The 14,125-nt window shown below is 48.8% G+C and overlaps 1 protein-coding gene across 1 annotated transcript; it reads right to left on the bottom strand.

Annotated features, from left to right (window-relative positions):
* Positions 1-229: 229 nt before the first annotated feature.
* On the bottom strand, positions 230-12,994 carry F4812DRAFT_455535 (uncharacterized protein; the record flags this gene model as incomplete). Its single annotated transcript, XM_047936841.1, has 10 exons — positions 230-324; positions 380-724; positions 781-4,521; positions 4,638-4,805; positions 4,885-4,944; positions 4,994-5,551; positions 5,603-8,372; positions 8,426-8,898; positions 8,953-12,889; positions 12,947-12,994. The coding sequence occupies 10 exons, from the start codon at positions 12,992-12,994 to the stop codon at positions 230-232; spliced, it is 12,195 nt and encodes a 4,064-aa protein (XP_047793740.1).
* Between the last annotated feature and the right edge of the window lie 1,131 nt (positions 12,995-14,125).

Genomic DNA, 14,125 nt, shown 5'->3' with positions numbered 1-14,125 from the left:
GCCAGAGAAATCTATATGCCGAATGCAACAAGGGAATCTCAATTCACCCAATGCCTCCTGATGTCGTAAGTGGAAAAAAATAAAAGAAGAAAACCATGCACACCCTATTCCTATCCCCCTTTTTTATGCTGTACAAGACTAATGCAACCATAACGCAAAAGTATAATACGGCAATGTCTCATTTTTTTCTCTTTTCTTCGTGAATACTATGATTGAATTTAGTCGTCCCTTAGGCGAAGCCGAAATAGTCGCTACCAGCAGTGATGGCTTTAAGGACCTGCTTGCGAAGAATGTCATAGCTCTCATATTCGGGGAGGTCGAGCTCTACACGGCTATTAGTACATTATATCATGCCGAGGATAAACAAGGTAGTACTTACGGTTAAAGCAGGTATGGGAGCTTGGAAGGCGATCTTTATTCCCGTAATCGCGATGGATGTTGAATCGATTGACTCCATTCATGCCCTCGAGCTCCTTAAAACCATTAAGTGGTACTTTACTGGTTCCTGTAACGAATTGAAGGAGCTTCGCGCGTTCCTCCTTGTCGAATGATCTCACTGCGCGCCAGAACCACTGAATTTGCGGGGAAGATGGCGAGTAGTTGTGGTACTCTGTGTTACTCTTCCAATCATCGATATCCACGTCCGGCAGACCAGAGATTAACAGTTCTAGCTCCTGCTCGTTGAAGATAGATATAAGTTCAGCAGGGATGATTTCGTGGAAGCCTACCCATATAATTAGTCTCCAGTTTCAAAAAATGTCAACAAAGTTTGTGATTTACCTTTGAGGAAATTCTCCATCTGATCCTTCACTGAAGTGAGTAGCTTGTGCTCAACCACCAGGCGCACATATTCATGCTTGTTGTCTTCTGTCACGGGCACGTTGCGACCATTGTCGACGAGGTCGTGGATCCTGGTAACTCCAAACTCGTCATCCTCAACCGAGAACGTCTCAGTAATAATATCAGTGATGTCGTTGTTCAGCATCCAAGAGAGCGACTTGTAGTAATCCGGATCAAATGATTCCATATCCTTGACTGAGACTGGTTTTCCTAATATTCGTTTGTAAACCGCGCGACTGAAGTAGCAGTCAAGTAGACGACCTTCATACAAAGCCTTGCCGATGATTCTTCCGATAAACTTGAAAAACATGAGATGTTCATCGTTTATACCACTGAGCTTGTTGGGGTGGAAGGTTGTCCGATCACTAGAAACGGGCACGAACAGGGCATAGTTGGCGTCAAACATCTGACGTGCGAGAACCTGGAACCATTCTCGGGTGACACCACCGGCGTCTACACCCTCTTCTCCATGGAATCTGATACTCAGTTTCCCGAACTTCATCTCCTCACCTGTTTTAAAGTATAGCGACTTGAAGGAGTCATGGAAGACATGTTCTCGGCGAACTTGTAGCTGTAATAACGGATGTGGCCGTTGGCTGACGTGTTGTTTATTGTGAACGCTACGGTTAAACCAGCTGCGTTTATTATCGAACTCCAGGACTTTGGGATTCTTAACAAGGTGCGAAAAAGTGCCTTTCATTAGGGATGGGTTGTTGCGAACAAGCTCATTCAAGATCCGACGATGCTCTTCTGTAAAGGTGAAGAATAGGCCTGCTAAATGTGATTCCGGCTGTGGGCTTGTAAGCACCATCTCTTTGCTGGCTTGGCTCTGAGAAGATGCCTCGTTTTGGGCAGTATCCTTGCAGACGACCATCAGGGCCTCGATTAGGGGAAGAAGAATTGTGGCTACATTAAGTAGGCTATCGCGCTGACGAATTGCGCTCAGGCAGGCACTCAGCTTCTCCCATAAGGCGTTGAAGGTGGGATTACGGTAGAGAGTAGCGAGTAGGTCTCGCTTCTTAGTGTCATCAGAATCAAAGCCTTCTGTTGCACCTGGCTTCTTCTGGGCGAATAGATGATCCAAGGCTGTTAACACCCGAAGAAGTTTATTCTGGTCGGAAGCACCAGGAGAAAACTTTGCCAAAGCGACTCCCTGGATCTCGGTGCCTGAAGCAGCATTCTGAATGTGTGGCAATAACTCGTCTAGATGAACGACGATCTTCTCGCTTAAGAGCTGGGCTTGACGAGCGAGCTCTTCGCCAAATACCAACATTGCTCCGGGAATCACAGAAAGATTCTTAATTGTCGATAGGGTTTCCTTGAAGGTCTTGGAACTACACTCTCGAGCCACGAAGATTTTGATGATAAGAGTCAGGTTGTGTACTGGGATAACTGGTGGGTGTAGCTGCTTAATTCGCTTAAGCATCGCTTGCTTTTCTAACGCCTTGGAAGATTCGGCATCTGTAGCCGAGGTGCCAGATGGAGCAGTCTCTCCACCAGGGACACCTGTTAATTGTTCACCTTTTGAGTCCGATGTGTTTGTGTTGCTTCTCTCAGCACCATCTCCGTTATCCGCCGCTACTGGCGTAGAGCCTGCGTGCGCGGCTCCGGGATCCGTTGGGTTTGCGGCTTGTGCGTCGAGCTTCTTGATAGCTTCTGCGGCTTCCTTTTGCTTGCGGTCTAGAGCAAGTAGTGGGGCCGTTACTCGGCTTAGTAGTTGTGATAAGCTATCCATGATAGAGGAACTTTCCATGACAAGATCGCGATCCAGGAGAGCAAGCAACGAGTTGATGGCGTATTTGTTCGCCTTCACATCTTTGGCCTTTCCTTTGCGGCTGAGACTACGTTTGATAGCAGTAGTGATAACCCCTTCATGCTCGGTGAGGAAGAGAGAAGGCACGTGAATGTTTTGATCCGCAAGGTAACATAGGAGATCAAGACACTGTTGGACAATCAGGAGTGGAGATGTCTCCGAATTTGCCTGGATAGGACCGGCGCTGCTGATATTTGTGAATGTGCGCTTCAAGCTTTGCGGCGTTTGAGTCTTGGTGTCGATCTCTTTGGGCTGCTTGGCTTTGATAGACAGCGACGCAAAACTGCGCTCGACAGCGTCCACATCGGTTGAACCTTCTTGCAAAATCTTGAGTAAATTGCTAACGACGTCGAATCGAGTTTGCCGGTTTTCGCAGACATCCTTGAATAATGACCTTAAGGATGTCTCTAGAGACCCACCCTTCATATTGATGAACATCAGACGAAGTAAGGTATAAACGCCTGGTTTATCTAACATCTGCACAACTGTTCTTCGGTGAGGTTTGTCTCCCTCGGTTGTTCCACTGGGTTGAGCACCATCTCGTGGTCGGCTAGCGCCAGAAGCCGGTCTATCGTGATGGGCGATAGGGTTTGTAGTTCGAACTAGCCGACGAGCTTGGGCTGCGAGATCAGGAGGCAAGGAGTCAATGATTTCTGCGCCTTGATCCATGAGAACTTGCTCACGAAGAGCGGGTGGGAAAGTCATTAGTATACTGGCAGTATCCATGTCTTGGGCTTCTGCTATTTGACCAGAGACGACCGTCTGGCGTCGTGCCTCCTCTCGCTCTCGCCGGCGTTGCTCCGCCCTCTCTTGTTGAACGATCTCGCGGCGAAGGTCATCTGGTAAAGCATCCAAGAACTCCTGGAATACCTCGGTCTGCTCCCCTGATCCTCCAGGTGCCTCTCGAGCTTCGGCCCTGCGCGTACTAACGGTTTGGGCAATGACTTCTTCCCTAAATTCTTCAGGAAGTGCCTCCAGATAGTCAGGGTCAATCCCCAGTTCTGTGACATCAACTTGTTCGCCTCTAATAGTAGTGAATGCGCGTGGCTGGGTGGCGGCCGGTACGTTTTCTGTGGCATCCGCTGGCGCGTCTGATGTTTCTACGCCTTCCATAGCTTCCGGCTCTCCGCGATCACCCTGTTCGCCTTCCTGGATAGCGGTAGTAATTTGGGACTGGGCTTGTGCTGCAGACTCAGCGGCTGCTCGTTCACGTTCTTCGGCCTCCTGCTTTTCTCGGGCAGCTTTTTCCTCGGCCTCTTTAGCTTCCTGTGCTTTCCTCTCTTCCTCTTCGCGCTTCTTACGCTCCTCTTCTAGTCGCCGTTGACGCTCCGCTTCTTTGGCTTTAAGCTCTTTTTCGTGTTGGATGGCGGGTGGTACAAGGTACGAAAGAAGCGCTGGGACAAGGCGGTGAGACTTTTCCGTATGCTGAATTCCGAAAATCATCTTCACTTCTTCTGTCCACCGAGCCACCGTTGATTCAGATGTGAACGAGGTTGCATGGGTAGGTTCTTGGTACGTTTCCCTACGGTTATCTGAGCGTGATTCGCGTGGAGTACTGAATGGGAAGTGTATGTCATGTATGTCTCCCCGCGGCCCCTGTGTTATCTGGAAATGAAAAGCTTGTCCGTGGCGGTGAATCGAAGCGGGAAGGGAAGCCACAAGATCGTTAATAAGGGAGATTGGACTGTCAATGGTACTACCTCCAAAGAGACCGCCAGGAAATCCCAATCGAACTAGGCCACCAAGGTGAGGTGGACGAGGAGATCCGTCTCTACCAGCCTCGTTCCCTCGGCGGAGTAGAGGATTCAGCCCATCTTCGTTATTATTAGGTCGCGTATCGTGTCGATTGCGTACAAAACCTCGCGGATCTGTATAAATAGCAGCGCGTCAGTATCAGTGCATTCACGAAGATAAAATAGGGGAGAAGCCAGTAAACGAATAATCAAAGGCGAGTGACATGTATATAAACGGGTTCTCCACGCACCACCAAAAGCCATCTCTCGAGATCCCATCATAAATGGAATAGGAGGGAAAGGACTGCGGGTTCCATGTCGATTTCGATGAGGGTGGCCGAGAATAGCTCCATGCGGTTCTACCACAAGGGTATCCCACCCCAAACTAGGGGGTCCAGCATCGCGAGGCGGCGCATCATCTTTAAAAAAGCATGGAGTATCAGCCTCTTTTGGCTCTAGGTCCATAGTGGAAAACGGGAATAGGGACAAATAACTTACTAGGGAAGTCATCCTCATATGCGTATTCGTCCTCCATATCGTCCTCTTCGTCCTCGTCTTCTAGGTTCCTAGTTAGCGCGCGATGTTACAAATAACGTAGAGTACTTACCGTCCTCATCCTCATCTTCCATAAAGCGCTCGTTGAGGGCGTTGAGCTCATCGGGATGCTCAAAGTTCTCTTCTTCAATAGCACGCATAATGTTCCCGAATCGACCCAATCCGTCAACACCATCTAGGTCTCTTAGCTCAGCAGCTTCTTGGAGCTCCTGAGCTTCTGCATCGTAGTCAATCTCCTCTACGTCCTCGTCATCGTCTTCTTCCTCGTCATCGGTGTCGCTTTCCCATCCTGAAACGCCGTCATCTTCAAGTGGATTGCCTTCATCATCAACAATCTCGATGCGGTCTTCTGTTTCATCCATGTCGTCAGAGTCAAGGTCATCGTCCTCACTATCATCCTCATCGTCTTCATCCATGTCGTCGTCTTCGTCGTCGTCGTCGTCGTCATCCATTGTGACTTCGATGACACCGTGATCTCCTGATAATCCCTCGATGGGGCCCATGCCTTCGAGTTCATCGTCCTCATTTTCGCTAACGTCCTCTTCGCGATCTTCTGATTCATATCCCATGTCATCGTCATACTCGTCGTCGTACATCTCTTCATCGTCATCTGCAAACGTCAGTACAGTCGACCAACCATGAAAATAAGATGGGTATATACCATCTTCCGAATCTTCTGAATAGTCCTCGTCTGGATCCCTACCAGGTTCCAACATGCCGAGAGCCGAGTTTCGATAAAGGTCTGGGGTCTCTTCTCGACCATCATCAATATCCGAAAGAGAGCTTGCTGAGAACGTTTCCTCGTCGAAATTCTCCTGAGTCGGAACTGTAGGAATGATGTTCGAATGGCTCAGATGAATGGCTGTGCTAGTCAGGATCCGCAACACGCGAAGGATGTATTTAATCGTTCGTTTCACAGGCGGAAACGCAAGATCAATGTCGGCGATAGAGGAAGTAAGCGCGGTAAGGTAGCCCTTTTCATACATAAGACGTCGAATTTGTGCTTGCGATCTTTCAACGGGATCGTGAGCATTTCGAGATGATGCTGGGCTATCCTTGTCCTTATCACCCATCATCAGATGCATGACCTCTGCCAAAGCCAGCATTTTTGCGTATCGGATGTCGAATGGTTCGCTAGACGTGGCGGCATCTTTGTACGACTTGAGCACTGTGTCCAAAACGAACTTTCGTACAAACACTAGATCTGGCTCGTCGTCATAATCATATTTGTCTCGGCCTAGCTTAACCGGCTTCTCGCCTGTCTTGCTAACAAGGGCGACTAGGAGATTTAGTGTCTGTACGGATGTGGCGTATCTTTTCTTATACATGACCGCATCCGAAGTATTGTCCATGTGGCTCGAATAAAGGAGATCATTCAGAAGATAATTTAAAACGCTAGATCGTGGTTTGACAGGAGTATTCGCGAAAAGCGGCTGGCTCCTCTTGAAGTTGATAAACTCAACCTTCGTGCGGTTGTAGCTTTGTAATAATTCTGCTAGACAATGTAACAGGAAGCAGCGGTAAATGAAGATAGGATGCTCTTCGGCCTTGAATGTAGGTTTGGCTTTCTTCTCTTTGTTATCCTCGCCTTCAAGAGCTCCACCAGAAGTAGAAGTAAACGATGTTTGATCAGCTGGCTTTTTAGCTTCCTTAGGAGGTTGCGCTGGCTCCTTATCATCGACTTCCTTGTAGTTCAGCAGCTCGCAGAGCAGGAAATGGACAACGCCATCAGGATTTTCAAGTACGGGACGTTTAGTATCTTGCTGATGAGACTTGGTCGTGTCTACCATCTGCTTGTCTTCGCCTTCCGTAGACGGCTTCACATCCTGGATCGATAAATCCTCGGTGGCGCGAACGGTAGGTGCCACATCATCCTTCGGGGGACTCAATTCCGTTTCTTTGAGGACTACCGACTGGCCACGTCCGTGGCCATTCTCTGAGGGAAACCATCGGCTCAACTTTACCGTCTCATTTGCGACCTGGATAAACAGCTTGGGATCACGGAGCGCTAGTTGAGAAAAGCTTCTAATAAAACCAGCCGCATCTACAGGTCGTGTATTCCTACCGGCGGTAAAGTAGGCTTTGATTTCACTTCTCATTATTTGCTTAATAACCTCTTCATCTTCGACAATATGTCGAAGGATAGTCAGGAGATAAGACGCGATTCGGGTTTCGCTAAGACGTGCTGCTCCGACGCCAGAAAGTTGCTTAGCCGTGACGAACAGCCGCTGCAGATTCTTCTTGTCGCCAATCAATCGTGCTATCGAACGATCACGGGTCAGGATAACCAAGATCCGCAAGACAGATACAGCCAAAGATTCTTCCTTGCCAATCCGAGGTAATATCTCTAGTACCGAGCCTAGGAGCTTCTGGCGTTTGTCTTCTTTCACGTTGAAATCTTTTAAGGGCCATTGGAAAGGTTCAATCTGCTCGCTTTCAGATGTTGGGATCTTCCACTTAATCTCTCCAGGTTGCTCGTCGTCACTGAGGAGAATCTCGAAAATGAGGAGGATATAAGGTATCCAAGGGGGGAGTTCATCAGTAGAGGGAGACGATGGGACTTCAAGAAATCGCAAGAATTCGCCCACGTTCCCTTTAAGTGTGTCGACTGTCGCTCGGAAGAAACTCTTGTCTTGGAGCAGTAGAGACAAAAGATGGGCATATGCAGCAATGCTTCGTCCGTTATCTTTCAGATCATCATCGCCCGCAAACGACATGAGAGCGTTGATTAATGTCTCCCCTATTTCTTGTCTCGAAGATAAATCGTCCCCGGGGGTTCGAAGAATGATAGAAGAGATTAACTCCGAAACCTCGTATGTTGAGTCAGGATGTGCTCTTATAACATCCAGACATCTATCAATGAGGTTCTGGCGTAATTTAGCACGCTCTTCATCCAAATCTTCTTTGGCAACAACACCTCTCTTCGCGAGATCTGTTTCTGTGTTCACCTCAGCTGAGGGACCCTGCGCAGGTGAGGTTGATGACGACGCTGCTCCATCATCATCCCGAGGGACCAGAGGAGGGACTGGCGTATCACGGCCGTTGTTTGACAGAGTTACAGCCTGCCCTAGATCGCTTAAGATATCCTCATCAAGTAAAATTCCTGAGGGTATTTCCGGAGTTTGGTCTAAGACCATAGGATCATCGTCGGTAGCGCCCTCACTGGCCTGGATGTAAGCGGCAATCTCATTGGGTACTGCATTCTCTGGTAAATCTCGCTCGGGTATGGGGTTACGGGTACCAGCCACGCCCGATTCGTGTACTCTGCAGTACTCGACAGCTATTTGCCGACTACCGTTGGCCCGATAAATACCCTCACGAGCAAGTTCTTCAGAACAGGCAGCGTCACTGACAACTTCCCTGATGTGGTCGACGACCGCTGGCCAAGAAAATCGAAGCGGTGTAGCCTGAAGGTATGCCTGAGGAGTGTTCTGCAGACATTAGCATGTAATCATGATGATATTCACAAAAGTTAGTAACAAACCTTATCCGAACGTTTATACGCGTTGCTTTCAGAGTCAGCAAGGGAAATGGACTTCAGGATCAAGATGATTTTCGCGAGGATAGGGGCGGAGCCTTTCTCAACCAACGGAGACTCCCAAAGCTCTCTCATTACCGGTAGGATTGCCATCCGTAACTCAACCACCAAGTTCGGGGCAACTAGAGAGTCAGCTCGCCTATCGGTGGCTCCACCACACCGCGTAAGGACATTAACTTGGCTTATAGAGTCCGTGATGACTTTCCCGTTAACTGTCATGATGTACAGATCCAATATCTTCTTCATGCCTATAACGGCGAGTCGCGACATAGAAGAACCCTCTCCATCCTTGTCCTCTCTGCAGATCTCATTTTTGAATATACGCAGCATTGAGTTAAGGAGTTCTAGCCCGCCAAATTTCTTAAACGCGATCAGAACAGGCGCAATTATCTGGTTTGCAGATTGCCGCTCCGAACGAGCTAGGTTAATTAGCATTCTATATGTAAATAAGCAGTAACGTGATGTCAACTTACACTCTATTGTACGGTTTACCAGCATTTCATGAACGGCATGCAGCATGATGATCCAGTAGTGGAAGTCCTTGCTCGTCTTTTCACGATCCGGTAATTGGAATTGTGCCAAGATCGACTTGGCCAACTGCTCTGCTAATACCATGTGATGGGCTCGTAAGTAGAGATCTCGTTCACGACGGGGTAACAGGGCTTTCCCTAAGGTTTGAAAGAGTGGGAATGTGGCAGGCATTAATGAGTGCAACAAAAGACGAAGAGTCCTGTAGTTCTGATAGCGCGGACTGGATTGCTCGCTCTCAGAGGGGCCATCATTTGGGCCGGTGGTCTTAGCCGTTGAGAGTTTCCATAGGGCGCTGGACGATAAGACATCCGGTAAGCCTGAGTCATCGAGCTCAGCAGTCATAACATTTCCGCTGCTTGATGTAGCGCCACTGTTTGCTTGACCTTGCCGATCCATAGAATGACCTGCTTTTCTAATCGACCAATTCTCAGGAACACTGCTAGAAATAGCCGCCTCTTCCAAAATGACAGCGCGCAGTAACGGGCCAAGAGACTCAATCAAGCGGCCATAGTAGTCGAAAACATTAACCGGTTGCAGCGTTACGGTCTGCGATCGTGACGAAAAAGGGAAGCACTGATATAACGTCTTTATAAGGGTTTGGGTATTTAAGAGCGCCTTTGCCAGCCGAGTGCCTCGAGAAAGCTGATCCGCAACGTCGCGGTTGGCTTGGTCCGCTAAACCTGCATCAGCCTTAAGAAACGGTAGGAAGTATGAGCCCGGTTCCTGAGCTTGAGTAATCGGCTGAAGCACATCAATCTCAGCCTGGGTCCTTTTTAGCAGAGAAGGTAACCCTATAATCGGGCTTGCCTCCATCAACATGGATAATACCGCCTGTAAATTTCGGGATGCTAGAGAATCTCCAAAGTCATGCGGTAGACTTGGGGAAGTACTAAGATCAAGGAGTAACTCTATCCCGCCATTGTTGATCAGATTCATCTTGAGGTTCGTGTTAGTGATATATTGGGACAAGAAGTTGGAAATTGCATAGATATAAGGCGTGATGGAGTTATCAACCGTGGAACTGAATGCCGTCGATTCTTCAGTTTCCGCTTGCTGCACGCTTGCATCTGCCATTTTCACATCAGCTTCACCCTCGGTAGCGACAGCTTTGCCTTTGCCCTTATCCAATACGGCCTCTCCAGTTTCGCGCAATAGAGCTTCATTCGCAATTACTTCTCGACCTTTTGAGTCCTTCACAAGAAGTTTGGCTCCCCATTGAGAATCCCTTGCCTTGACCTTGGCGAGATGGGCGACTCGAGCAACCATATCTAATACTGCATTTGCTATAGCTGGTCTAAGGGACGGATGATGACGAGCGAGCTCATCGAAGCCGCTACCGACATTAGACGCTACGCTCTCATCAGCCGCCATCACTCGCACATGCTCAGGGCTCTCAAAAATCTCAAAATAGCTGTCAAATGCGCGAGAGGCAACGACCATTTTCATGCCAACATTGTTTAGAGAAATGGCATTCAAAACGCCTGGAACATTCGTGATGGGCTCTGAGTTTGGCAAAATGCCCCGAGCCAGACCTTCGCGAGGGGCTTCCAAATCATCCAATGACGGAGGGTGTGGACGATTATCGGATTCAAGGAGATCAGGGGTAGAAACTTCCGAAGGTGATTCGGGACTCTCGTCCCGATTGTGAGACTGGGCTGAGTCTATTGCACTGGTTTGTTCCGCCTGCACGGGACGACGTGTTAGAGCTTGCAGGTAGCTCTGGATCAGGCCTGCTTCGGAGATGGCCGAAAAGCTCGTGGGATCGTTGTTAAGGAAGTCGCTCAAAATGATGACCGCATTTGTCCACACGATAGAGCCAAACTTCGTCATGTTCTCGATGATTTCGCGCATACTATGAAGCAGTGCAGATTTATCGACGAGGTTCCTCAATAGTCGATCGGTGTTTCCACCAAATGAAAAGGCATTAGACATCACATGGTGGATGAATTTCAGGATAAACTTTAGGTTCTGTTGTTGATAAAAGGGTATCTCGTAATCAACAACCTGAGAACGATGGGTGGGAGGTGTTCCTCTGCCCTCCATAATAAGCTTCTCTGCTAGTTCAACTTCGTGAGTAACTAAGTTGGTGATAGCGTCAAGGCCACCCGCATGTATCAAGGTCTGAAACGACGTCTGGACATTATAAACCAGATTGTCTAGGAATCCTACCAAGGTGCCATATGTGCGTTCTGCTTTATTTGACCTAATGTTGAGGACCTCAACTATAACATCCAGCAATCCAGCTGAGATGATCTCAGGTGTGCTGCGGTTAGTATTATGGGCCATAGCCATCGTGATATGAAGTGTGAGGGAGAAAAGGTTATCACGCCATTCATCTTCCGCAGTATACCGCTCTCCAGGGGCGTCATTGTCATTCTTCATCTGGTCTACGGCCTTCCTGATAACATAAAGCAACACGCCGTGGTTCACAGTAGCGTTTAGTGCGGAAAATATATCGGGCAGCTTGTTGTGAAAACCAGCGATTGCTTCTAGTAGAGATAACGCAATCGACTGTAAGTCAATAGGCACTACCGTGGCTCCATCTGCCGCTGGATGAATCAATTCCGCAAGCTGGTATACAAGCTGGAACCGCCGCGGCTCATCATTGTCCTGCCTGAGAACTTTCTCGACGAAGGTAGACTCTATGTGAATATATGCCAGATTTTGGATAGCCAACAAGCGTGCCTTCAGTGCCTGTCGCCGAGATTCGGCCGTTCCTGTGAGCGCCTTAGCGATCCTGAGACGGTTCAAAAACTCGTACTTAGTCTCCTTCGGAAGATCTGCTGGTGCCCTAGCTAGGAGCTCGTAGATGGATGTTGAGCACACCGTGGCATGAGATATCTCTAGAGACTTCTGTCCAGGTGGGGAACTCTCGTCCCGGCCTACGGCTAGAGATCGAGAAACGGAGGATGGGCTATCGTCCGGTGCTCCCTGGCGGCCCGTACGCGGGGTAGACTGTGCCACGCCGGTCGTGCTACTTCGTCTCAGAGGTGTCGGCGTTGAAGGCGCATTCGTAGTTACAACTCGATCGGGCAGAGAATGTTGGGTAGGCCCCGGAGAGACATCGGAAGTAGGATAATATGTGAGTTTAACATCGCCCCAGCCACTCCAACGTGTCTGGGAACCAGGAGATTCGGTAGAATCCGCCTTCGCAAGAGCGCAAAGGTCGTTGGCATACATAGTAGCCACGTTTTTAGGGGTTCCACCATGAGTCTTATCTTTATTCTTGCTGGAAGAACCCGGGGTAGAGAGGAGTGAAGGCTCAGCGGATTTAGAGAGAGGCGTCTTAACAAATGGCTGTGCAAGTTGCAGCACGCGGTCAAGATCTATATTGTAATGGTTTGAGAGGAGGGACGGGTGCACCTGCCGGGCTGAGATCCCGTGAATGCGTTTCACCGATGCCTGATAACGCTGGGCAAGTTCCACGCCCACCCGCAGAGTGGCACAGATAACGGTGAAGTTGGTACTGTTTAGAAGGTCGTTCAGGTGAGGACTGCTGCCATAGATGCTGCGGTTTCCACAGTGGTCCAGGAGCATTTGAGTAAACTCTAGGATAGCGACAATAAGGTCAACATCGCCGTCCTCGCCATACCCTAATTCCTTCAACTTATCTAGGCCGCCTGACACTTCCTCGCCGTCGGCAGAGCCCGATCCTAATAGAACTTCGCAGCCAAAGTCCCTATTCTGAGGGCCTTCGTTCAACTTATATATGGAACAGAAGGATTCTAGGAGCTCATCGAAGCGATTCAGTAACGGGATCCAGTGATATAGATCACCCCGTGGAAAAGGCCATCGAGAAGGGAATGTCGCAAGAACTTTGGGTAAAAGAGGTAAGGGTGTGGAGGTCGCTTTATTAACGAACTCCTGCAACCAAGAAGACTAGAGCGAGGTCAGCGGGGTACATAGGAGAACAGATAATATGCAAGAAATACTTACCATGGTCTCCTTGTGCTTAGCTTGCATGGTCTTCGCTATCTTTCCCATGGTGAAGGCCGGGGCGGCAGAGCCGCAAAGAATATGTCAGCTCCCCCTCCACTACCAAGATTCAAGTGACCGGCGACGACAATTTGACTCGTATCGTGGGAGCGTCCAAATAGCTTGGACGGCTCCTCCAGTACGATGTGTCGAACTACTCGTCGGTGCACAAGGCGGGGTGACGGAGTGCAGGGTGTTGTGGGGTGTATAAACTGCAAGGTTAAGCCTCGTCTCCGAATATCAGCCTTGCGGGTATCAAAAAAAGAGACTCAGTTGCAGAAACGCTCCAGAGAATTCACAGTTAACTCGGGAGATGAGAAAATGGAATTCAGGACAAACCCCGGGCGTCGCAGAGATGTAGATTAAATAGTTTAAGTCGGAGGTGGACAGTGCGCGGTGCGCGGATGAGGGGCGACAGATGATGGATGATGTGAGGGTGTAGAGGTAGAGATATGATTTTGGCACAGTTCTCAAGGAAAGCTAGATTCAGATAGGGTCCAAGCGGGTGCAGGCCGCTGTACCACGATTCCAGAATCAAAAAAACGTGCTAAGTTGTGTTTACTGGGAACCGGATGAAGTGATATGGTTTACATCAAGTTGCCTGAATATCTAACTTGGTTTGGTCGACGATGAGGTGCAAGTTTGGCGGAGTCGAGTTGATAAAAAAGAAGAAAAAATAGTTTAAGAGGTGTTTGAAAGTTCGCGGTCGATCGGCCACTGCCCTTTGCGTAATGATTGCACTTTGTGGGGACGTGGTGCTTGCTGTAGCAGGCAGTGATTACCCTGATACCTTAGGTTAGGTAGGTGCCTGGGCTCTGTATTGTACAAGTGCAAGAGTGGAGCTGCGGCTGGCAATATGGTGCAATACGCACTGTACCTTGGGTACTTAAACCTTTGGTGGAGCTATCTAAGGTACGGGCAGCTGCCAGCAGCTACGAATTGTAAAATACCAAAGGTACCTAGCTACAGGTATCTAGCTCAAAATTCTCTTTGTCGTCAGCCGCGTTCAGCGACAATTCAGGCTAGGATCCCCTCAGGACCTCAATCCATATAACCCTACCAGAGAATGCATGGTCTCTACTATTCTATTTTATACTATTATATTTTGTAATATTACAAAGTCCAAAACAAAACCACTGA

The sequence above is a fragment of the Daldinia caldariorum genome, assembly GCF_022478825.1.
Source record: "Daldinia caldariorum strain CBS 122874 unplaced genomic scaffold F4812scaffold_2, whole genome shotgun sequence".
Taxonomy (NCBI): domain Eukaryota; kingdom Fungi; phylum Ascomycota; class Sordariomycetes; order Xylariales; family Hypoxylaceae; genus Daldinia; species Daldinia caldariorum.
This window is presented reverse-complemented; position numbering and strand designations above follow the sequence as displayed.